Raw genomic sequence first — 26074 nt, 5'->3', positions numbered from 1 at the left:
TACAAAATAGTATCTCTGACTTATTTCTGTTAGAATTATTTGTACATGTTTGATAAAGTTCCTTTACTGCACACTTGATATGTGACTGGTCTGAAGTGAGAGGTGTTGTTAAGTGTAAGAGACACACTGGATTTTGAAGATTCAGCACTTTCAAAAAAGAATGTAAAATGTGTCCTGAGTAATTTTATATTGATCTCATGTTGAACTAATCTTTTATACATACTGAGAGTTAAAATGGATGGTCATAATGAATTTCATCTGTCTCTTTTCATGCTTAAATTGATGATCACTTTGTTAGCTGCGACCAGCGGGGTCACTGGCTCCGGTGACCTCGTGTGGGAAGCAGCACTGTCCCGACAGAGTTTTCTTGCTGTAATCTTAACGGGAGCAAAGAGCCAGCTTGTAACTTCTGCAGTGCTGCTGGGTGGGTTCAGACTCTCAATCTTCGGGCAAATGGTCGAGCATAATCTATCTGCACAATGGAGGGACGCAATGGGCTATCAGCCGATGTTAAACTTTATAGCCACTAGTATTTCTATTGGACAGCACTGCTCTAGAAAAAGAGCTGTGAAGATTTCCTAACCGTTTACAGAAGTACAACTAGTTCAGAGTCATGCTGAGGAAAGAGAGAACTAACGTGTTTTACATCTGATTCTATAGCTGTAAAAATTTGGTTGGCTCCTTGTACCTCAATTTCATCTTTACATTTGGTGCTCGAAAAATAAATTGGTTGGTAGCATTCACAATGCTCCTGTTATTATTAAGTGTACTGTTTTTCTTTCCTCTTAAGGATTTTCTAATATTAACCTAGTGAGTCAAACAATTATGTTAAGAATATAAAAGTACAAAGATCGTTGGAAATAAAATGAGCAGTTTACCATGTCTTTTTATTGTGACTTCTTGATAAGGAAAGATATTTCTCTTGGATAATTCCAGCAACCAGCGCACTGCAGATTTACACAGGCCCACGATTTCCACTGCAGACCCATCTCTAAAATGAAAAATAAAGTGTATCCTGTGAGTTGGAGACTTTAGAGCATGACTTAAAAAACATAAACATTTACTTTTGATGGATTAAGTAACTAATGTACATTAGGAAGTATCTATAAAGCAAATCAAATTACAGGAATGTGCACTACATAAGAAATAAGAATAAGAAACTTTCCAATTATTTACTTTCTTGACAGAGAAATTAAAAAAAAATCCTCTGAAGTAGAATGAAGACTAGAAAAAGGAGAAACAATCTGAAAAGAGGCAGGAGTAAGAAATCAGAGACTTTTGAAACCAGAAGACCAAGCCAAACTCCTTGCCACTGAGTCCATGCCAACTCATCGCGAGCGACCGTCGAGGGCAGGAAGAACTATCCGGTGACTTCCCGGCACTGGCACTGTTTCCAGGGGTAGAAATCCCCATCTTTCTCCTGCAGAGCGGCTGGTGGTTGCGAACTGCTGACTTTCGAATTGCAGACAAACCTGTAACTACCACACTACCAGGACTCCTATCTTGAGACCAGAGTACTAGAGAAAAGACAGTAAAAATAGGATAGAGGACTGGAGAAAGATGGGAAATGTGAAAAAGTTTTAGAAAATATTTGTAAGCTAATTTTTAATGTAGAAAAGGGGAAGGGTAAAAGCTAAAGCATGTCAAAACTAACAGGTGATTATTGAAATTTGTGAAGCACGTTAAAAGAACTAATAAATAATTCAATTTCTAGGCAATTATAACTAAAGATAAAATTTGAAACAAGAAGTGTCGTCCTGAGACTGTTTCAAACATGGAATAGACAAAAGAAGAACTCTGTCTGAGACAGAAGTGAGGAGACATCCTGGGACAGAAAGGCTCAGTGGGGAGAGACAGGACTTCATCAGGACAGAACAATTTGTGCTTTTCCCTGCCGACACAAGACAGGTCACACTGGCATGCTCACAACAGAAGCTCTTCAGGTTAAGACGTGTCTTAGCCACTGTGGTCATGAATTGTAGAACCTTTCTCAGAGGTGTCTGTTCAGAATCAGTCGATGAGAACATGCACAAGAAATACATCACTTCCCTTGATGCCGTGTACTGGGCGAGTGGTGAGTGCACCGTGGGGAGAGGGCGGGCGGGGGCGGCACAAGCAGCAGAAGGGAAGGAGAAAAGGGGAGGGAGAGAGGCAATGATTTAACAGAATGATTGTGAAGACTTGATGGTTAACAGAATAAAATATTCTACAGGTTTGTGGTTTTACAAAGGGGTGTGACAATACAAGCACCATAAAATAAACACTACCTGGGAGTGGCTGGGATTCCTCTGTTTCTAGCTTTGTCACTCTCTCCCATTTTATCCATCCACGTACCACAATTTAAGTGATTTCCTCCATACACAAATCCTGTTTCTTCATTAACTCCTGCAGTGATATTAAAACCTAGAAAGGCAAAATAAACATTTATAAAATGTCAAAGGAATAGAATATGTAGGTCAGCCACTCTGGAAAGAAAATTATTAAGATTGAAAAGGTTGACGATGTGACTATTCTACCACATCTAGATATACATGGTACGCCCTTATGTGACATGTATACATATAAGGGTATTCATTGTAAATCTGCCTGTATTAGCAACCCTTCCTCCAAACAAATAATTGTACTGCCCCAAGTAGAGGAACGAATAAACTCTGTGGTTTATTGATACGATGGAAACCCTACAGCATTTAAAATTCATGAACTGCATTTTGTGACTCAAAATGAATGAATCCCGCACACAGAATTAATGAATAAAAAAGTTATAGAACGATACATATAATAAGCCTTTTCTGTAAAAATATAAAACAGAGATAATACATAGATACAAGTACGTGCACCCAACATTTGTTTGTCAGTGGTGGCTTGTGTGTTGTTATGACACTGGACAAGCTTTCATGGAGCTTCCAGATGATGACAAGCCAGGAGGAGGACCTTGGACATCTACTTAGAAGATCAGCTGATTAAAAAACCTATGGATCACAACACTCTGATACATAATGGATCATAGGAATGGCATGGACCTGTGTTTTGTCCCGTTGTGTATTGTGTATTATGGTTTTGGGTCTTCTGATACCTGATCCCGTTGACACTAAAACTATAAATGTCCTGAAAGATAATATAGGGTTAAAATTAGGAGACCAAATGCTCAGCATCAACAGTGTATCAAACAAAACTAAAAATGACAGAAATAAGTGAGATAACGGAAACTTCCTAAAGATTAAATACTTATGTTCACTAATGACCCTTACCAAGAACATAAAAAGAGAACTTATAACCCTGAGACAACAGCAGAGGGTGCCCTGATCCACCACCTCTACCAACCACACTGTACAGGTCTTGGAAGATAATACAGGGTTAAAATTAAGGAGTACATAAGACCCTACACAGAATGGGAGAAAAATGTAGTGCAAAGTAATAAACAAGTACAGCCTTATTTGTGTGACAGACACTGGTGGAATCCCTGACTCTAAACCCACCCCTGGGGATCACTTTAGAACCAAGCAACAGATAGGCCTGTAAAGTGAACATAAAATATGTGGGGATCGGTGGGGTTTGATCAATTGTAAAGTAGCTGAGAGGACTTACTGAGAACTGAATGAAGGGTGAACATGATAGTGGGGTAGGAGGAGAGTAAAAGGAAACAGAAGAAAGAACTAGGAGGCAAAAGTCATTATACAGAGGTATACATATATATATGTACACATGGACCACCTCTCGGTTTATCTGAGTTACTGTTACTTATAACAGACATAAGCAATTGTAACGCTACAGCTCAGAGGAGAAAGAAAACTCTGGAGTGGCCTGGGAAAAAGCCTGGCTGGTTAAGATTCGTAAGAGGCCAATGCTTCGGGGCCTTCACTCAAGTAGTCCCTCAATGCAAGAACACTTTGCTCTACTAAACCGGCACTCTGTGATGCTCACCTTCCCTGACACTACAGCTGAAGACAAAAGGGGCGCATAAGCAAATGTCGTGAAGAAAGCTGATGGTGCCCGGCTATCAAAAAGATATAGAGTCTGGGGTCTTAAAGGCTTGAAGATAAACAAGCAGCCATCTAGATGAGAAGCAACAAAGCCCCCATGGAAGAAGTATACCAGCCAATGTGATCATGAGGTGTCAATGGGATCAGGTATCAGGCATCAAAGACCCAAAACAAAACAAAAAATCATATTGATGTGAATAAGGGGGAGGGTAAAGTGGAGACCCAAAGCCCATCTATAGACAATTGGACATCCCTTTACAAGAGAGTCACAAGGAAGAAACGTGCCAGTCAGGGTGCAATAGAGCACCGAAGAAACACACAACTTTCCTCTAATTCTTTAATGCTTCTTTCCCCCTAACTATCATGATCCCAATTCTACCTTACAAAACTGGCTAGAACAGAGCATGTACATGGGTACAGATAAGAGCTGGAAACACAGGGAATCCAGGACAGAGAAACCCCTTGGGACCTATACTGAGATTAGCTATACCAGGAGGGTAAGGGAAGATGTGGGGAGTAAGGGGGAACTGATCACAATGATATACATATAACCCCCTTCCAGGGGGATGGACAATAGAAAAGTGGGTGAAGGGAGACAGCAGTTGGTGTGAGACATGAGAAAAATAATAATTTATAAATTATCAAGGGCTCATGAGGGAGGGAGGAAAAATATGAGGAGCTGACCAAGGGCACAAGTAGAAAGAAAATGTTTTGAAAATGATTGCAACATATGTACAAATGTGATTGACACATGGATATATGTATGCATTGTAATGAGATGTAAGAGCCTCAATAAAATGATAAAAAACAAAAACAAAACAAAACATGAGCCCACAATGAAAATAATACACACACCAAAAAAAAAAAACAAACAACAACCCAGAGGCCAATGCTAATTGGAAACATTTTGGTAGAAGCTTCAGGTCATAAATAAATACAGTCCAGGGTGGAGACTAGATTATTGTATTTGGGTGAAATTTGATTGCACCATGTAACTCCCACCAAAGACCTTTCCCGATACTCAGAGCAAACTCACTGCCATGGAGTAAAAGCCAATTCTTACAAGCCTATAGGACAGGGTAGGACTGTCCCTGTGAGTTTCTGAGACTGTCACTCTACTGGAGTAGAAAGCCCTGTCTTTTCTCTCTTTCCCTGCATAGGTCTGGTAAAAAGGTAGGGAAGATACTACGAGGATTGAGCTATGAGGAATTTTGAATAGGATTCCCAGCAATGCCACCCTCTATGAATCCATTGAACAGCAAGGGAGGTGAGTGGAGGGCATCCTCTAGCACGAGCATCTGGCTTACCCTTGCCTGGCCTTTGGACTCTGACCTGAACTGCATCCACCAACTCATGAGATATTTCCTCCAGCATGCATGAGTTCTGTGGGAACCTGCAGCAATTCCCAGAACCCAGAGAAATGCCGGTACACTCAAGGGAGGAGGGGAGCAGACTATCATCTTACAAGAGTTGGAGTTTGGGGATTTTTCCATCCCTTACTCCTTAACACTAGTTTGGCATTAGTTCTTAGAAAGGAAATTATCACCACCGCTATCATTAAGCATTAGAGAGATGCAAATAAAAATGACAGATCATCTCAACCTTGCAAAACTGGCAATGATTTAAAAACACAACAAAAGAAAAACAGAGAAAGAAGAAAATGTTGGGGAGGGTGTGAGGGGCCAGGAACTCTTATTGTTGGTGGAAATGTAAAATGATACAACCACTATGTAAAACAGTGTGGCACTTCTTTAAAAAGCAAGAAATAGAGATACTTTATGATGCAGTAGTCCCACAATGGAAAAATATGGAAACAAATTAAGAGCCCATTAGTCAATGAAAGGATAAACAAAATGCAGTACACACACAGATGAATACTACCCAACTATAAAGAAGGAGGAGTACATGAAACATCTCATAACAAAGATAAATCTGGAGATGGCATTGTGCAAAATAAGTATGAAACAAAAGGGTATATATCATACTATCTCACTTCTTTGAAAAATCAAGACAAGGTAGACACACAGAAAGCAACATTCCTGATGGTTAACAGGGATCGAGGATGAGGGGCTGAGGATCACTTTCTAAACAGTAGACTTGTTATTTTTGGTGATGGAAAGGTCAATACCAAATAAGGGTGAAGTCTGTACAACTTGCCCATGGTAAATGAAGACACTAAAAAGTATGTGGACCGAGGAACGGTTTTGATAAATGATATTATAATACACAATTTTATAATTATAACAAAAATATGTTGTTCCATATGCATATATGAAGGAATTTCAAAGTTTGTAGAAGTAGGTGAAAAGGTAATGGAATTCTACCATGAAACTTTTTGAAGTCCCCTTACATGTGCATGGAAGAAAGATGGGGCTTTCTACTCCCCATTAAGAGGAGTCTCAGAAACTCTCAGAGGCAGTTCTGCCCATCCTAAGGGGTTCTATGAGTAGGCATTGACTAGAAGGCCCGAGAGTGAATAGAAGTGCACACGGCAGGTGAGAATATAGCTGTGTGTACAGAGGTTTAGTTGTAGGCATATATCTATACATGCTTATGTGCATTGCATATATGAAGGGGTTCCCCCCAAATGGAATATTTCAAATTTATATATTGTAATTAAAAATCATTTTATTGGGGGCTCTTACAGCTCTTATAACATTCCATACACCAATTTTATCAAGCATATTTGTACATATGTTGCCATCATTTTCTAAAGATTTACTTTCTATCTGAACCCTTGGTATCAGCTTTTCTTTTTTCCCTCTCTCTCTGCCTCCCCTATTTAAAAATTTTTTTACAAACCAGTCTTATCACCTTCAAAATACTCTCCAGTACACTTGGTTCATTTTTCAAACCTGTGCTTTCATTCTTGGAAACATTTTTCAAACTAATCTGTTTGGATGGCCACTCCCTCGATTTTTTTCACCTCTTCTACTTCATCAAATCACTGTCCTTTCATGTCCCTCTTCATTCAAGGAAGCAAAAAGGAGTCACACAGAGTGAGGTCAGGTGAGTCAGGTGTGTGGGGGCAAGAGAGGCATGCTGTTTTTGCTGCAAACCGGAGCACTGAGATGGTTGCGTGAGCAGGTGCATTGTCGTGGTGGCAAAACCTGTCCCCCATCTGCCATAAGTCAAGCCTTCTTGGCCACACACTGTTATGCTATCTTTTCAGAACCCCTAAATAGAAAGTTTGATTAACAGTCTGATCTGCTGGAACAAACTCCAAATGAACTAACCCTCTCACATCAAAAACAGATGAGCATCATCTAGATCTTTGGTTTCACTTGATGAGCAGTTTGGGGGATGAGGTGACGATGCTGTCTTCCACTGGCTTGATTAATGTTTGCCTTCAGGAGTCATAAGAACAGCACCATGTCTCATCACCAGTAACGGCCTTGGGGAAAAAGTTTGGGTTGCTTCGGAACTATTCTTTCAAAGGATGGCATGTTTCCAGTAGACACTCTCTTTGCTGGTTAGTCAGAACCTGAGACACGCATTTCGTAGCGACCCTTCTCATTGGCAAAAATTCTCTGAACCAAGCTCCAAAATAGTCCAGATAACTTCCCCTCTGTTGGTCTTCGAGCACAAGTGCATGGATTTTGTCAACATTGTCGTCCGTTTGGGATGTTGACAGACGTCTAGAATGAGGTTTGTCATCAAGAAACATTTCACCTTTTCTGAAATGAGGAAACCACTTATGCACTTGAGTTTTTCCCATAGTGTTGTCCTTGTAAGCTATGTTCAACATCACAACAGTTTCTATGGCATTTCTCCAGAGCAGGAAACACAATTTTGCAGCTGCATGCTGTTCTCTTAAATAGGTCATCCCCCCAAAAGAGGTTTGAGTGAAACTGCTGTTACAAAAAATTCACTATGACTAGAGAGGACCTTCCCAGGCGACACCAGTGGTGCACTAACTCAGAGTGAGTTGTTTGATGCTTGCCTAGTGGGGAAAAATGCCTACTATGAAAGCTCTGCCCAGCAAAGCTTTCTGTTACTGCTTTTTGATTGGTGGGGTACCTTGTATATTCCTGTCTATAACATAGAGGGCACAGTTTTGGCTACTACCCAGACATAACCAAACCTCTTAGGGGATTGCTTCTTTGGACTTGAGAGCTTGGTACCACAGTATCATGGGACAGCTTAGTGAGGTGGAATAACATAGTTCATAAAGATAATGCTCTGCATCCTCGTGGTTTATACGGGGTCTTAAAAGGTTGGAACTGGCCATCAAAGAAAAAACCATTGCCCACTACTTGTCTGGAACAAAACATAATAAAAGAAATAGAAACTCAAAGAATAAAACAGTCCACAGGAAAGAGCCTACATGAACCAACAGCCTCATTGAGCCTGAGACATAGGAACTAGAAGCGACCTGCTTACCAACCACTCTGACTGGGAAATAATAGGAGGTCCTGGATAGAAGATGAGAAAATATTAAAAAATTAAAATTCCTGAAAAAAAAAGTCCAGATTTACTAGAATAAGAAAGACTGGAGTAAGCCTTGAGATTATCACCCTAGTATACTCTAGAAATGGGAATGAAAGCCATCTTCCAACCAAATAATATATTGGTTTATAAAATAATATCACCCATGACTCTGTGTGTCCTTGAGTAACTAACTATATGAGACCCAATGGTCAACATTTACCAGAAAAAAAGATAAGGATGGTAAGGGTATTATGAAAAATTTAACCAATGTTATGGAACAAGCAGTATAAAATTATTAAATGAAAAAAAATGAGGAGCTGATACCAAGGGCTCAAGTAGAAAGCAAATGTTTTGAGAATGATGATGGCAACAAATGTACAAATGTGCTTGACGTACAATGGATGTATGTATGGATTGTGATAAGAACTGTATGAGCCCCAATAAAATGATCATTAAAACAATTATTACACGAGAACCTAATTTGCTAATTAAGGAGCCCTGGTGGCATTACTGAGTAATCCCTGGCTGCTGACCACCAGGGTGAGGGTTCAACCCGTCATCTGTTCCACAGGAATGCGCTGAGGCTACCGCTCCATGAGGATCGCAGCTCCACAAATCCTACAATGGGCCGCCATGAGTCAGAATCTACACGAGGACCTTGGGCTTGGGGAATTAACTCTGAACGAAAGAAAGAAATGTTGAACAGGATTGTGTGGAGGGATGGGGTTTGGCTGGAAAGGGAAGCACTAAGGAGCTCTTTGTGCTAACAGAACATCTCAGTCTCTTGATTGTAGGGGTGGTTACACGGATCATAAGGTGATGGACACCGTGGCTGCCACAATGGGCTCAGGCACAGGAACAATTGTGAGGGTGGCGGAGGACCAGGCAGGGCTTCCCTCTGCTGTGCATAAGGTCACTGGGGGTCAGGAATGACCCGAAAGCACCTAACAGCACTAACATATACGGATCAAACGGCAAGAACTGGTGAAAAGGAGTAAGGTTTATAGTCTAGATAACGCTATTCTACTGTGGGATACTGAGAACCGGGAAGAGCATGCGCGTGGACAATTTCTCTAAGTTCCTATTGAAGAAGTCTGGGAGGCAGACTCTGGTGGAGGAAGGCCTTCAGAGATATGAGTTGGAGAAACATGGCAGTCACAGTCTCTAAGTAAAAGTCGGTCCCACAATGTTCCCCGCAACGATGCCAGTTTTACTGAGCCGCTTGCCAGCACATGACTGTGACTAGACGCTTGCAGTCAACTGTTGAAGGCTAGCTGCCTGAAAGGTTCAGCCCTCAAGAGTGACCAGACCCCACCCTGAGTAGGGCCCACTCCTTCTGATAGCGATCACAGATTGCTACCCAGGAGAAGAGCTCAGGGACACTTAAGGTCAAGTCAGAGCCATCAGGCTCGTTACGTGCCTTCCAGTGACGTGTATGCCTCTAGCACATCCCCTTCCTGCTACATGTATGCTTCCAATACAACCCTTCCTGCTCCGTATGTGTGCGACGTAGCTTGCTAGCCCAAGATGATGTAAGCCTGTCACGAGAATACATTCACTCACTCCCTAGTCCCAGTCTTCCTGAAAGAGGTGAGCCCTTGCATACCTTTTTAAAGGTATTTACCCTTCAATTACACAACCAGTCCCTAGCACCCATTCAGTTGTGGAGGCTCGTCTCCCACATTTCATCAATTACTTTTTCCTGATTTTGATATCAAACTACAGTTATAAAACATGTCCCAATTGGGGGAAGGCAAGGAGAGGGTTTATAGCACCCTCCTGTGTATCATTTTTGAAACTGCCTGTGAGTCTTCAGTTCTTTTTACTCAAATTCTTTTAAAATGAAAAACTTAACATCTAAATGCACACAAAGCACCATATGCTTTATAAATCAATAAACAAATGATACATAAATAAACAAACAACACCCCCTGGGATGGCTCTCTGAGGTGAATGAGAAACACAATGAAATGAATCATTAACAGTCTTGCGTTGGCTATTGATGCTGTGGACCATCAGATGAGGAACATGATTAACTCAACAGCGATGGAAGTGGGGAGGGAGCACTCGCAGAACTGAGGGTGATTACACAACTCATTTTAAAGGTGATTTAACCATGGGGGGGCATAAAATGTTCTAAAAGTGCTTGTAGTAATGATTGTATAACTCTTCTCGATATGACCGAACCATTGAATTGTGTGATATGTGGATTAAGTGCCAATAAAACTTAAAAAAAAAAGAGATTTAAGAAGTTTATCTGTGTCATGATGCACATTCTGGTGAGAAAGGGACCACACAGGTAACATATTACAACTTACCCGTTTTGGGTAAAAAAGGAACATATTGGTTTTATCTTTTTCTACAAATAAACCTTTTAACAAAGAAAGTATTTCATAAGAGTCTAGGCTCCTGAGACAGACCCCTGGGCCCAATCCTAGGTCCATCACTTAATAGCTGTGTGACTCTGGGCAGGCTAGTCAGCTTCAGTTCTTGGGAATGTTAACTGGGAACACCATAGGAGGATATGCATGGAACCTTCAGAAGTACCTTTCAAGTTGGCTGCTAAACAATAGAATATGTTCCCTTTCCTCTAAAAATAAAAACCGGAGCTATGTTAGCCTTTTTTGTGAACACATACTGAAGTTTCCCAATATTTGTCAAATGAATGATTACCACATTGAATTTCACCCCATCAGTCAATCTTTAGCCAGAGCTGTGTACCTTCATCTTTCATGTTTCGATCTATCTGTGGGCCAGCATTTCTCTCACGGAATTGTATGCCTTGCATGTGTCTTTGCATAGCTTCCTGTATTACTTCAAACAATGGCTGATCCTGTTGGAGACATAATGCAAGTTATTCTGTTAAAATTGCATGTTTTTCCTCCTATTCCCTCAAATCCCCCAACTGTGGTCATGTGAAAACAAATATTTCATTTTGATGGTCGAAATGAGGATCAGGGCTGGAACAACAAGTGAACTAAAATCAATGGAGAGAAGGGTGTAGGATGCCTAGTGAGGCTTAATCAAGGGCAATGTAGCAGTAAGGAATTTCTAAACCAGAATGAAGGCCGGACATGATGGTGGGACAAGAGGAACGTAAAAGGAAATAGAGGAAAGAACCAGGAGGCAAATTTATTGAGGCCTAAATACAGGCGTGTACATATGTGTGTGTGTGTGTATATATATATATATATATATAAAGAGAGGGAAAGAAAACTATGTACTCATATCTATATTTTAAGAATTAAGGTAGCAGATGGACATTGAGCCTCGACTCAAGTACTTCCTCAACACAAGAACACTTTATTCTAACAATGCAGCATTCTGTGATGTTCAACTTGTGGACCCAATCACAGAAGACAAAATGGGTGCATAAGTAAATGGGGTGAAGAAAGTTAATGGTGCCCAGTTATCGAAATATATAGCATCTTAAAGGCTTAAAGATAAGCAAGCGGCCATCTACCTGAGAAGCAACAAAACCCACATGGAAGAAGCACACTAGCCTGTTGATCATGAGGTGTCGATGGGATCAGGTACCAGGTATCTAAGACCCAGAATAAAATCATACCCAATGTGAATTGGGTTGGGTGGAGGCATGGAGTGGAGGCCCAATGCCCATCTGCAGACAATTGGACATCCCCCTAGAGAGTGGTCACAGGGAAGAAATGAGCCAGTCAGGGTATACTATAGCACTGATGAAACATACAACTTTCCTCTAGTTCTTTGGTGCTTCCTTCCCCCCACTATCATGACCTCAATTTTACCTAATAAATCATATTAGACCAGAAAAAGCACACTACTACAGATAAGAGCCTGCAACACAGGGAATCCAGGATAGATAACCCCCCCCCCACCCCACCCCCCCCACCCCCCCGCAAGACCAACAATGAGAGTAGAGATTCAAGGAGGATTAGGGGAGGGTGGGAGGAGAAAGGGGAATGGATCACAAGGATTAACTAAAAGCCCCTCTCAGGCAGATGAACAACAGAAAAGTGGGTGAGGGGCAATGGAGGACGATGTAAGATATGAAAATTATAATCTATAACTTATCAAGGGTTTTTGAGGGAAGGTGGGCAGGGGAGGGAGGAGGAAGAAAGGGGGAACTGATATCAGGGGTTCAAGTGGGAAGAGAATGCTTGGAAAAGATGATGGCAGCATATGTACAAAAGTGCTTGACACACTGGATGAATGTATGGATTGTGATAAAAGATGTAAGAGCCCCCAATAAAAGTATTTAATTAAAAAAAGAATAAATGTGATACCCAGGACAACATATTAGGAAATATCTAAATTAATTTTCTAAAATTGGTAAAGAATATTATATATAAAAATAAATGCTTGGAGTCCTTATATGTTTATTATGCTTCCTTAAAATTTTTTTTAGTGAAATCAAGTCTATCATAAACATTCTATTAGTAAAATCAAGATAAAGCTTTTCATACAAAAAGAAATAAAACTTTGATGGGAAGGAGTAGTAAGCAGCGCCGGGCTGGATAGCTGTTAGCTAGGTGAGGTGAAAGGCAGTATCCTGTTCAGAGATGGACACACCCAAAAAGGGGTCCGGCCAAGCTACTGGGAGGGTTCACTAGTCGTTTATGTTGTTGACTACAAGAACCATGAGCTGAATACAAAACCCCCACCTACTTCATAATAATTTAAAAAAATTCTATGAGTATTTATAAAAGTTATAAAGTTTTTCTATAATGCTGAGATTTTTTCCCTAGCAAACAGAAATCAGCTCTGTGCAAAAAAACACCTGCTTAAAAAATGACCCTATATTCATATAATTGAAATCTGTCAGTCGGTAACAAAAGATAGGTAAATATTTCTTTTCCACATCTTCAAAGTAATTTTATTTAAATTCTATTTTTTCACTTACATTTTCAAATGGGTATACTTGATAGTGGGAAGTACAAATTGCTAAAAGCCCCACTAGTGATACCTCATTGTGAATACTTAAATATAATAATAAAAAATACTACAAAAGCTAACTTGAATCTCCATTTTCCCTTTAGGCCCTACCCTTTGCTGGCTAAAACGCTAGCTCTGGAGTCCGAGGGCCAGAGTTTTAATTCTAGGATGAGTATTTATGAGCCATGTAATGCTGGCCTAGCCACTTAACTGCACACTGCCTTACTGTCCTCTTCTTTTTTTAAAAAAAATAATTTTGGGGAGGCTCCTAAAACTCATAACAATCTGTATATCCATCCACTGTGTCAAGCATGGGTAAATAATTCTAAAGTCTGTTTTTTGACTATTTCATGATACAAACATCATGGGAACACAAATATATACTAGCCCCACAAATATAAACTGCTTAACAATCCCTACTGTTACATAAAGGCACACCTTAAGTGGAAAACCTACAAAAATATCACACTTGCTTGGCTGGGGAAAAGTGCTCAAAATGTTTATTCATTCTTTACTGTTCATAACTTAAACTCTGGGCAGGTAGCTAAGGCCTTCCACAACCTGGTTCAGCCTTTCCACAATCTCTCACTACCTTTCAGGTGCCCTGCATGTAAAATTAAACTAAATTGAGCAGCATGCACTAAACTTTGACTTAGTTCACCTTATTTGTTTTCCTTTTCACCTTTAATGTCTTCCTCCATCTTTGCTGAAAACCTGTGTAGTAGCTGCGTCAAACAAAAATCACCTGGTATCAATATAAACCCGATAAATGCTATTTCATGAATTTATATAAGAAAGAAAAAAATCACTTGTCTTTTTTCAGGGAGACATTATTTAAGAAATGATCTTTACCAGCGTGCCAGCAGACAAAGGAGCAGAATCATCCGTGGGATACATTCTTGCAACTGGGCACTTGAGAATGTCCGTCCCATTTGGAGCTATTTTACAGTAATCTTGGATACACTGCAGCCACCACCACACAGCATCCCGGCAATTGTATCTGGCATGAGTTCCTTCACCAAGGAGGTTAGGAATAAGACCGTGTCTCAGGGTACCAGCAAATGCTAAAATAATGTTCCTAAAACAAAAGAATTCAGTGACTCATTCAGAAGGAAAATAACTACTTATAAAACTGAACACAAAAATTAGACACTTCTGACCGAAAACCCACTGCTACTGCGAGGAATCTGACTCACAGTGAGCCCACAGGATGGAGTACAACTGTTGAATGGGATTTCTGAGATGAGACTAAATTGCTATGGGAGGACACAACCTCACCTTTCTCCTGTGGCAGCTGGTGAATTTGAACTGCTATTATTTTTATGTATCTTCTCCCCTGTCCTCGTTTATATTTCAGTGGAGAACGTCCTAACAATATGAGACTATAGGACATCGAATGGAAAGTTTCTTGCCCTCACCTTTTCCTCTAGCTAGCTGGGTGGCTTCCTTCCTCTGGCATAGTGTTTTCTCTGTGAAGAGATGGGCTGGACTAGGTATTTCTTACAAGCTGCCAGGTGAGGAGCACCTGGTGTTCTCTGAATAAGCACACTCTGAGTAGCACTGCTGGACAGCTTTTCTTTGCTACCTGTGATAAATTAAGTCGTATGACTTGGGCATAGGCCATTCTAAATGCAGAAAGCCTAACACTGGAGGATTTAAGGTCTGGCGACCAATAAAGGAAAACCAGAGATTAATTACTGTAGCTTTCCCAGGACACAGGCATAGGAATGTTACTGCTTCAGTGAGTGATGTTCGTAACATGATGAAAAGTCTAACTCTATTGAGTGAAATTGCAAAATAGACGATAACATGACCTAGGACATGCAGGACTAGAATTTAATAACCAAAAGAGTTTCAAATTTTTGAATTACTTCTTTGAAATTCTACTAAATGAACATTAAAAACAAAAATTATCAAGGGGAATCCACCTTTTATGACAGCAACACTATGAAGAGGTTGGAAGAGAAAATAAGACACATTTACACTACAATTCTTTGGGGTTCCCCTACCTGGCCTCTACATAGCGTCCAGTAATCAGCAGCAGACCTCGAAGAGCAATGAAAGTGTCCCTTCCCCAGCAGCGGAAAATGCCAGACGAAAAGTGAGGTAAGCCTGCCAGAAAATACATCAATGCACAATCTTGATAATACAGACAAATCTCTGAACCTCATGACTACAAATCCGTCTGCAGTAAGGGGCAGAATGCATGTTTACACAGAATGTCCATTTTGGTGGAATGTCGTTCTATACCTTGTTCAGTTTCTTTTCTTAATATTTAAATCATTTTATTGGGTGCTGATATAACTCTTATCAGAATTCATACATCCATCCATTGTGTCAATCACACTTGAACGTCTGTTGCCATCATCATTCTCAAAACATTTTCCTTCTACCTGAGCCTTTGGTATCAGCTCCCAAGTTTTTCCCCTCCTTCCCCACTCTCCCTCCCTTATGAACCAATGACTCAAAAGAGATAAAGAGCCAGTACTAGAGAGAAAATGTTTTGCTGAGTTGATATATATGTGGAAGACTAAACAAATATACTTTCTTTTAATAAATTATTATTTACAGATTAAAACCACAGACCAAATATTTAATACACAAATAATCTCAGTACACAATGTTGAAATAATGCAAATAATGATCTTCAAATCTGAGTACAGTTCTGTTTTCTTCTAGACGTAAGTACACAAAATAAAAAAAAAATTCCCTTGGGATGCTAAAAGAGAAAGACAGAACTTGTTTATACTGATTTATCATCTAATTTCTTCAGTTTGTATTTTTGTTTTACCTTGCATTTGATATGTAATTATGCTAGGTATCATAACTTAGATCAATATGTCACTTATTGATAAATGTGCATATTTTGTGAGTACTTAACAATTGCAATAGTTGCAATTTTTGAGCAATATCAAAAGTTGAGATTGCTACTTTGTAACAGGTTTCTCAAAAGTAGGCTTTAAGATCAAATTCTTTGTATTTATTTCCCCTCAATGGTTTCATGAACCACTTTCATAAACTGCATAGATTCATAGACCAGAAGAAGCTCCAACAATGAAGTAAAAATCTGAAATACAATTATAGAGTTAAAACCTCTAGACAGTTCATACAAATGTGAATAAAAAGATAATTTTTAAAAAATTGCTACTCATTATTAAACTTTTTTCTTTATTTTTTAATGGGATAGGCAGGTGACAAGTTATGGATAACAGGGTAAACTATCACTTTCACCGTGTAATTTATTTTTCCCGGAAGGTCGGAAAGTTCTAAATTTCTGTGGCTTCCAATCAAAAATCAAACACACTTGTTTTTCAGCACCTGTTTTTCTTCCTAAGCTTTGTTACTTGATTCAGATTTAAAATCACTTGCAGGAAAATATGTCAATTTACTAAACATACTTAACAGTATTTGACTGCAGTTAGCAAGTTATAATAAAAAAACCCAACATTTGCTTTGTGTTTTGTGATTTGTACACAAAACCTATACAACAGGTTCTCATAAAAAAAAACACAAGCTCAGGTTATTTTTTTAATTGAAGAAGAAATATAATACTGGAAAAATGGCATTCAAACAATAGAGAATCTGACAGGAAAATACAAAATGCCAAGAGTTAGAAAAAACCCAGAAATAATCTGCAGGAATAAAAAAGGACTAACCAGCTATGAAAACCCCACTGCCATAGAGTCATTTGCAACACTCGCTAATTAAATATTAAGTATTGTTATTATTAGTCATGGATAGCAATGAAATTTTACTAAGTAGTGATATAAAATCTTGGATAACAGATTTTTACTTTTGATAATCGCTTTCCCATGAAAGAAAACTTTCTTCCTCCCTTCAAGTAGTACTTACCCACGAATTGAAGCGACGTGTAAGTTCTTACCTGCAGCTAGCGAGACACAGCATTGCTCCTTGTCTTTTGTGGCCTCGTTTACTCTGTAGGGCACATCAGTAAGCGACGGCGAAAGAAGTGGGAGGCAAGGGAACTTTCCTACTCCACACATCTGAACCGAACCCAGCGCAAGGTGTTTCACAAAGGTCGACCCGTTCTGCACAAAGCTGCAGCAAAAGTGATGGGGCTCAAAATATTTTAAAATACAATAACTCAGCAATACTTACTTTGTTTCTTCCCTTCAAATAACCTTTCTATACAAATGTGAAACACTGAGAATAATAATGAACAAATGCCTTTTTCAGTGTGGTTAGATTTCAGAACTGCTTTCATTTCACCCAGTATTTGGGGCTTTAAGCCCAAGGTCTGCTATGAAATCAATGGGAAAGCTGGAGTTTCTGAAATTATGCACAAGTCAATTGGTGGCTCTTCACTAGCACAATTCAATTTATAATTCGATGTTAGGAAAAAGTGATTAAGTTCAATTTCATTCATAAACAATTAGCAATATATTCTTTAACTATTGGAAAGTTAGAAAAATTACATCAATGAACTTATGTCAATGAATAAATAGAAACAAATACTATAAAACAATTTAATTTTCTCATCAGCTTTTAAAGACAGATTTTAATACATAAGTTTAGTTTTGCATCTACTTACATATTTTCTCAGCTCTATGATTCTATGTCAACTGCTCATGTTTCAGTCTTTTAAGAGAACATATAAAGTGATTCCACATATGGTTTCTACACACACTTGCCTATTTACTCAAATTTTATAGGATCTACCTTGACATCTGCTTCCATGCGACGTCCAGAAGAGTGGTGTATGCACCAATTAATATAGCATCGAAGTAACATGGGATAAGGTAACGTGGAATCTGCTTCAGGTAGAAGAACATAGCCCCCAACCATTTACCAACCTGTCATAAAAATAATTTATACAGTTCATTTGGTATGTTTACTGGTTGGTATGTTTTAAGAGGTAGATCAAAATATGTAATTTTAATTGAGTAATCAACCAGATCTCCATTAGAACCAAGAGATGCTGAGTGGAGGAAATGTACCTGGTTAGAAGACAATGTAGATATTACATAAAACATGGTTGTGCCTTAGTTTTTTTGTGTGCGTGGTGGTGGTGGGGCAGGTGTAGACTAAAATATAGCCTTACTTACTTCAGCAACAGTTCCAGATCGTGAAATGAGCCGGTTACTAACATAGTCTATCATCCAGTCTCCAGATCTTAAGTTCTCACAAAAAGGATGCCCCAAGTCATTCTTGGGTCTTATTTCCGCTAATACAGACATCAACCCTAAAAATTCAGAGAAATATTACGCTGTATTATTATCATAGGTAATTGGCTTTCATATCCCAACCCCAAATCAGTTAAGGGCAATTATCCTTAGGAAGGATGGTTTAGTCATCCATGAAAAGGGTAGAAAAAATGGATATGGAACTAGGCTTAACATTAAGAAAGAGAAAAAAGGCCAGAAAAAGTGCTCACAGAAATGTGGTCTCTTTTTTTTGGACATATTTTTTCACATATATTTTAATGGACATAATTTACATATGATACAATTCAATAGTTTGATCATAAAAGAGCTGCTCAATCCAAAGTGTGGTCTTTTCAATCAAGCAGAAGGTCAACAGCTGGGAGTGGAAGTAAAGTAGATACTAGCGTAAGCCAGTAACACAGACACTTATTACACACAAATTGTACATTTTGTGTAGAAAATGAGGCTTCTTTAAGGAAAAAATTCAAGAAGTACAAGAAAATAATAAATACTGAGTTTTTGATTCTTAATTTCATAAGAGATATAAAAGCTACTAAAAAAAGCAATAACCAAAAAAGAGAACACCTACATTCTTCTATGGCAATAAATTTACAATCTACTTAATGGAGTTTTATGAACTGCTGCTGGTTGCCACCGAGTTGTTTTTAACTCCCAGTAACTCGACAGTCGAGACTAGAACAGCGCATTGAGTAAGGACCGTCTTGGCTGCCGTCTTTATGGGAGCCGACTGCCGGGTCGTTCTCTGATGGAACTGCCGAGTGGGTTTGAAATGCCATCCTGCACTGTACTAGGTGTGGGCTAACTGCTTTCCATGTCATACTTTAAGGTAAATACTATTGTTACTCCCACTTCACAGATGAGAAAACGGAGGCACAAAAATTAGTTACACCAAGGTAATATTTGTACATTTCAGTGCAACCAGGGAAGCTGGTTCTAAATCCTGCTTCTTAGCTATAATAATAACACTACACACACACACACGACCAAAATAAGACAATGCATTCTAAGGATAAATTAGGAGGCATAGGAAAGAAATGGTTATGGACAGCTTTGTGGAAGACTAAGAAGGGAAACTAAACAGTCCTTAAAAATGGGTTAAATGGACAAAAAAATAAGGGGTTGAAAAGAGATGTGATATGTGAGAAAACATGGACCAGGGATATAGGTGTGATAAAACAGAATCCCTACATAGAGAGCACAGAAAATATTACCAACCAGATGGATTAAATCATCTGTTTCCCAAAATCTGTGATTCCCCTTGGGGGAATGGGGCATTCCAAAAGCAGATACCTATACTTTATCCTGGATTATGAGCTATGGTACAAAAGTTTTTAATTGCTGGAGAGTAATTTTTATTTTTTTTCTGAAAATGTGGTGGTAGGCCAAATAAATTCAGGATCTGTGGATTAAATAAAGTTAAATATTTGGTTCCAACAATAACTCTAGATGTATATGATTTTGCTACAAACTCTCTTTGTAAGATAAGACCAGTATGTCAAGAAAAAAATCTTCTCAGCTAGATGAAAAAGGAAAATGGATGGATTATATTCATGACTAATCCTATTGTGGCCCAATTAAGTCTATCATTTTTCTTTTATGGTATAAATCACATGAATAAAATATTAAGGTCAAAGTATATTTAAGGAGCTATATATGAATGGCATCAAGGAATAATACAAAGCTAGACCTTGGTGGTGTAGTGGTGTAGTGGTGTAGTGCTTGTGCTCTGAGCTGCTAACTTCAAGGGCAGAAGTTTGAAACCACCGGCCTCCAAGGGATAGGGCTTTCCACTCTGGTGAACAGTCTCGGAAACTGACAGGGGCAGCTCTACCCTGTCCTATAAGGGGCTCTGTGAATCAGCATGACTGCATGGCAGTGAGTTTAGGAGTGAACATTTACTGATTGATAACTTTCTGTTGAATTAAGGTTTTGGTCTTGTACATGAATTCTGTAATTTACTCCTCACAAAAAAATTATTCAGTGTAGAGATGCAGAAACAGGGGCAATGAAAAGTTCCATGTCAAAGGTCAATCAGTCAATAGGTAGCCATAATTTGACCTCAGTAGTTGAACTCTGAGCCCATACATTTTGTTTGAGCTTATGCTTTTACGTTAAAAATTTAAAAAAAAATCTTATACCCTAAAAGCAAAGCAAAAACCGGAATTATCTAAGTGTACCTACCTTGAAGACCCGCATATTTAAGGGGTGACCACTTTGGTATGTCATAGCACCCGCCACCATCTTCTTGTTCTTCTGATTCACATCTGTACAGTAACTGATTGAGCTCAGCCAAAGTTAATTTGGAGGCAATGCTAAGAATCAAAAAAGGAAAAGGCAACTGATTCAGTATTATATTGAAAAAGTATCATATGCAAATGTTAGTATCTTCATTACTTTTTTCTCCATACATGTATTGTATTAATTCTTTGGAAAGCTTAAGACATACCCCTGTAAAGGAAAGTCTATAAAATTTTGCTTGCTGTCCACGAAAAAAAAAGAAACTGAATTTATAACAAGGCAATACCTTAGTATGTGTTAGAGGCTCAGCATTATAGTATACAATGTAAACAACATATATCATGAAAACCTGTTGGGCCAAACATGCTAAAATTTAGTTAGCAGTGACACTCTCAAATCAAGGAAATAATCAAGGGCTTTGACATTATTTATTAGGATATATTGGAAAAGTAAACACCCCACAATAGCAACAGGAAAAAAAGTATTTGTGCAACTGGCCCCACACAACCTGTGTCCTTCACAGAACAATTGTAATGCACTAGTGTGAATTACTAGATAGCCTCTACCCCAGTGGTTCTCAACCTGTGGGTTGCTACCCCTTTGGGGGCCAAACAACCATTTCACAGGGGTCATCCAATTCATAACAGTATCAAAATTACAGTTATGAAGTAGAAACAAAAATAATTTTATGGTTGGGGGGGGTCACCACAACATGAGGAACTGTATTAAAGGGTCACGGCATTAGGAAGGTTGAGCACCACAGCTCTAGCCTATCAGACAATTTGGATTTATATGCCAAATTAGAAAATACTTAAGATACACAACAAAGAATCAATACTCTTAATTATAAAAGTTCTTATAAAACAAAGGAATATAGAACATAATAAAAATGGGTTATAATACATAAAGTGATTTTCACTGAATGTAAATGGCCAATGAACATAGAAATCATTTAGCTTAACTAAAGTAAATGAATATGAGAAGTTGTTTCACATCTGTACATTCTTTACCCTAATCATTTTCAAAGCATTTGCTCTCCACTTAAGCCCTTTGCATCAGGTCCTCTTTTTTCCCTTCCCTCCCTGCTCCCCCCTACCTCATGAGCCCTTGATAATTTGTAAATTATTATTTTGTCATATCTTGCCCTATCCAGCGTCTCCCTTCACCCACTTTTCTGTTGTCCGTACCCCAGGGAGGAGGTCACATGTAGATCCTTGTAATCGGTTGCCCTTGCCAACCCACTCACCCTCTACTCTCCCAGTATTGCCCCTCACACCCTGGTCTTGAAGGTATCATCCACCCTGGATTCCCTGTGCCTCCAACTCCTATATGTACCAGTGTACAACCTCTGCTCTATCCAGATTTGCAAGGTAGAATTCGGATCATGGTAGTTGGGGGGGGGGGGGGAGGAAGCATTTAGTAACTGGGGGAAAGCTGTATTCTTCATTGGTGCTACATCGCACCCTAACTGACTCATCTCCTCCCTAGACCCATCTCAAGGGGATCTCTGGTGGCCGACAAATGGGCCTTGGGTCTCCACTCTGCACTTCCCCCTTCATTCACTATGGTAAGATATTTTTGTTGTTGATGATACCTGATCCCTTCAACACCTCGTGATCGCAGAGGCTGGTGTGCTTCTTCCATGTGGGCTTTGTTGCTTCTGAGCTAGATGGCCGCTTGTTCAACCCTTTAAGACCCCAGACACTATCTCTTTTGATAGCCGAGCACCATCAGCTTTCTTCGCCACATTTACTTGTTCACCCGCTTTGGCTTCAGCAGTTGTGTCGGGAGGGTGAGCATCATAGAATGCCAATTTAATAGAAGAAAGTATTCATGCATTGAGGGAGTGCTTGAGTAGAGGCCCAAGGTCCTTCCACCACCTTAATACTAAACCTATAAATATAGACACATAGATCTATTTCCCCATCCTCATCTATATATTTGCATGTACATGTCTTTGTCTAGACCTCTGTAAATGCCCTTTGCCTCCTAGCTCTTTCCTCTATTTCCCTTGACTTTCCTCCTGGCCCTCTATCATGCTCCATTCCCACTGGGTTACAGTTATACCTCCTTTATGTTACCTAACCCTCGATCATTCCCTAGCAGGCCTGCCACTCCCACCTCACCACCAATTTGGATCCCATGTTATTCCCTTGTCCCTGGGTTAGTTAACACCACTTCCTTATCCCCCACCTCCCCCTATCCCAAGTCCTCCCGGAACTGTCGGTCCCGTTGTTTTTCCTCCAGATAGTTCATCCAGTCTGTCTTATTTAGACAGACCTGTGGAGATAATAACATGCACAAAAACAAGACAGAGGAAGCAAAGCAACAGTATACAACAAAACAACAACAACAAACCACTGACAAATAAAAACAAAGCACATCAAGAAAGAAAAGCTTGTAGTTAGTTCAAGGATCGTTTGTTGGCCTTTAGGAGTGTTTTCCAGTCCAGTCTGTTGGGGCACCACGCCCTGGCCCCAAAGTGAAATGGATATTTTCACATAAGAGTATTAATCAGCATAGTCATTGACACAGCTTTCTTATAAAATTTGGTACATGTTATAAAAGACTCAAATATATGCATTTACATCAATATCTGAAAATTCATCCTGGTATTGATAATAAGCAGAGTGAGTTCTTACTCTCTGTCAGGCATTTTGTTATGTGTTTTATAACAATTATACTAATTATTCTTACAAAACCTGGAGAGGTAGATATGAGAGTCTCGTTTCACAGATAGGGAAACTGAGATGAAAAAGTCTAAATAACTTGTTCAGCATTATACTGATATAGTGGTGACGCTAAAGTTAAACTCTGGTCTAAACTTCAAGACTCATAAGAGGTAGTACCATTTAGCAAGGGAATAATTAAAAATTTATGCAATTATGACTACAAAGACATACACATAACTTCCTGCTATTGAGTGGACTGTGGCTCATAGCTACCCTAATAAGGAATGACGAGTGGCAATCTAATGTCTAAAACTGGGAGCCAACTGAGTAAATTATGGTACAGGTATATCCATGAAATAGCATACTAAGTTGACAAGAAGCCATGATATGGTGTAGGGTATAGTTTATATAACAGTTTCACACAGCTCAAGAAAAAAGAGAGTGAGTGGATGTGTGGTGTATGTGGAGAGAATGTAGATGAGAGAGCTTCAAAGGGTCATGGAAAGGACAGTGGAAGCCCAAAGTGCATTTGCAGGATCCACACATGGGTTAAGTCTCTGGTGACTCCCCTGTGATCACAGTTGCAGGAAGTGAATAGCTTTTTATCAGACAAAGACTACGGCAGACATAGGTCAAAAACATAGTGTCTTATCATTTGATCTCCCTTTTGACCCATTTTAAAGCTGTTTGAGTTAAAAAAAGTGAAGGGGAAATACACACACAAAAACCAAAAGTTTGTGGAAATTTTTCATTATCTTTAAAATCTATTTTTCCATGAACTTCTTGAAGCCTACATGTGTGAATACATGCATATATATACACATAGAAAAAGAGAATATAAGAACATGTATGATAGCACACACAAGAAAGAAATAGCAACAGTATAAAATACTAAAAAATAGATGCTGCTACCTTGAGCCACACTGAGTTCATGTAAAACCAAACCAGATGTCAACCCATTGATCCTGACTCACGGAGACCCTCTGTGTGTTAGAGCAGGAACGTATGCCACAGTTCTCAAGAACGTGACCTTGAAACTCCAATCAGACCAGTGGCAGCAATGTTTTAAAGTGACAAGTCTCTGTAGAAGAAGATATACTTACGAAGCAAAAGGAATTTTTAATATAGGATCTGCATTGTCAACAGCCAGGCTCCCAGCTTTAAAGTGACAACTGAATTGTGTCAGATGATTTCGAATAATTCCAACAGCAACTTGTGCATGTGGGTCAAGGCTCACTCTGAAAATGGTAATAAAAAATAGTTAACTTGTAGGAGTAGTTTATTAAAAATTTCAGGATAAGTAACCATGTTAAATAAAAGCAAAGCCAATAGTTTGAACTCTAACACACCTGAATACAATAATACTTCCTGGAGATAGGTTTTCAAATTCTATTTCTTGAATATATTCATTGGGTCCTTTTGTGGCCACTCCAGCTTGTTTAACAATTTTACTTTCATTAAGCTTGAAAAATAAAATCATTCAATAAATAATTCGAATATCCTTACTATGTTAAACATAGGAAGTAATAAGATAATAGGCCTTAATACCTGAATATGCTCTCTAATTTCCACTGTGATATCTGGCATTCCATTGATCGAATTCTCATCCTTCTTGTAAGGTTTTGTGTTTCTTTCGATAGTTCTAGCTTCAAGAACTACTTCTTCAATTTTGCCTAAGAATATGTAAAAAGTATAACAAAATATCATATGAAAGCAATTATGAATTGCTACAGGGTTCCTAAGGAGCCCTGGTTTGAATTCGCCAGCTACTCTGCAGAGCAAAGATGTGGCAGTTTACTTGTGAAAGACTTGGAAACCCTGTATGGCAGTTCTACTCTGTCCTATAGAATCCCTGTGAATCATAATTCACTTCTCAGCAATGGGTTTAACGGTCTTTAAAACCATTTAAAGCTGAAAACAAAGCATTAGCTAACTTTTTTAAAGGCCACAAAAATCTTAAAGTAGATAATTCTGCCAATTATGGATTTTTCACACAATGTTTTTTTGTTTTATGAATCGCAATTACATTAACAAAGGTGTCTTTTATTCTTTTTCTTTTCTTGAAGTGTTCTTAACAAGTAATAATGATTTGATCATGGTAAAAAATATAACACTCTTACATTTAAGAAAGGAAAGTAAATCTCACTTGGAAACCTAACATTTAAAAATACAAAGTGGAACATTTTAGAAATAAAATGTATAAAAATAATTATAAAAAGTAATTTAAAAAATGAAAATCCCTTCACTGACCCATGGCCCTACACGGGCCAGCACCAGAGACACAGTGTGGGATGTGTGACCAAGATGACCCCACCACACTGAGGCAAAACACTGAGGGTGTGCAATGGAGTGGCCGGGGAAGCATAGCAAGAAGGTCCCGAGGGAGTATCAAGGATGGACTTTGGGGCCAGGACGCGGCACCCCACAGACTCGTCCGGAAACCACTCCTAAAGGTCAACAAATAGACCCTGAACTATCAACAGGAGTTTCGTTCTTTCTTTTTAAAAATTTTTAAATTTATTTTTTCTCTTCATTTAGATTTTGTATGTCAGTGGCTTTTTTGTTTGTTAGTCATTGTTGCTGCTGTCGTTGCCATGTTCTTATGTGCCACACTGTTTGGTGCTGTCCAGGCCATCTGCAATTTTATGCACATATT

The 26074-nt window shown here is 39.0% G+C and overlaps 1 protein-coding gene across 3 annotated transcripts in view; it reads right to left on the bottom strand.

The window, feature by feature from the left end:
* Nucleotides 1–26074, bottom strand: part of AGL (amylo-alpha-1,6-glucosidase and 4-alpha-glucanotransferase) — an 81603-nt gene that overhangs the window by 9041 nt on the left and 46488 nt on the right. For all 3 annotated transcript variants that reach the window (XM_075558752.1, XM_075558769.1, XM_075558761.1), the window contains exons 18-29: nucleotides 24967–25091; nucleotides 24768–24880; nucleotides 24522–24656; nucleotides 20690–20820; nucleotides 18389–18525; nucleotides 18003–18136; nucleotides 17206–17381; nucleotides 15332–15434; nucleotides 14175–14400; nucleotides 11133–11244; nucleotides 2268–2403; nucleotides 879–991 (exon numbers count right to left, since the gene is read on the bottom strand). In XM_075558752.1, coding sequence (XP_075414867.1) covers nucleotides 879–991; nucleotides 2268–2403; nucleotides 11133–11244; nucleotides 14175–14400; nucleotides 15332–15434; nucleotides 17206–17381; nucleotides 18003–18136; nucleotides 18389–18525; nucleotides 20690–20820; nucleotides 24522–24656; nucleotides 24768–24880; nucleotides 24967–25091 — 1641 coding nt within the window. The remainder of the gene's footprint in view (nucleotides 1–878; nucleotides 992–2267; nucleotides 2404–11132; nucleotides 11245–14174; nucleotides 14401–15331; nucleotides 15435–17205; nucleotides 17382–18002; nucleotides 18137–18388; nucleotides 18526–20689; nucleotides 20821–24521; nucleotides 24657–24767; nucleotides 24881–24966; nucleotides 25092–26074) is intronic.

The sequence above is a fragment of the Tenrec ecaudatus genome, chromosome 1, assembly GCF_050624435.1.
Source record: "Tenrec ecaudatus isolate mTenEca1 chromosome 1, mTenEca1.hap1, whole genome shotgun sequence".
In the NCBI taxonomy this organism is placed as follows: Eukaryota; Metazoa; Chordata; class Mammalia; order Afrosoricida; family Tenrecidae; genus Tenrec; species Tenrec ecaudatus.
Note: the sequence above shows the minus strand (reverse complement) of the source record. Positions and strands in the feature narration are given on the sequence as shown.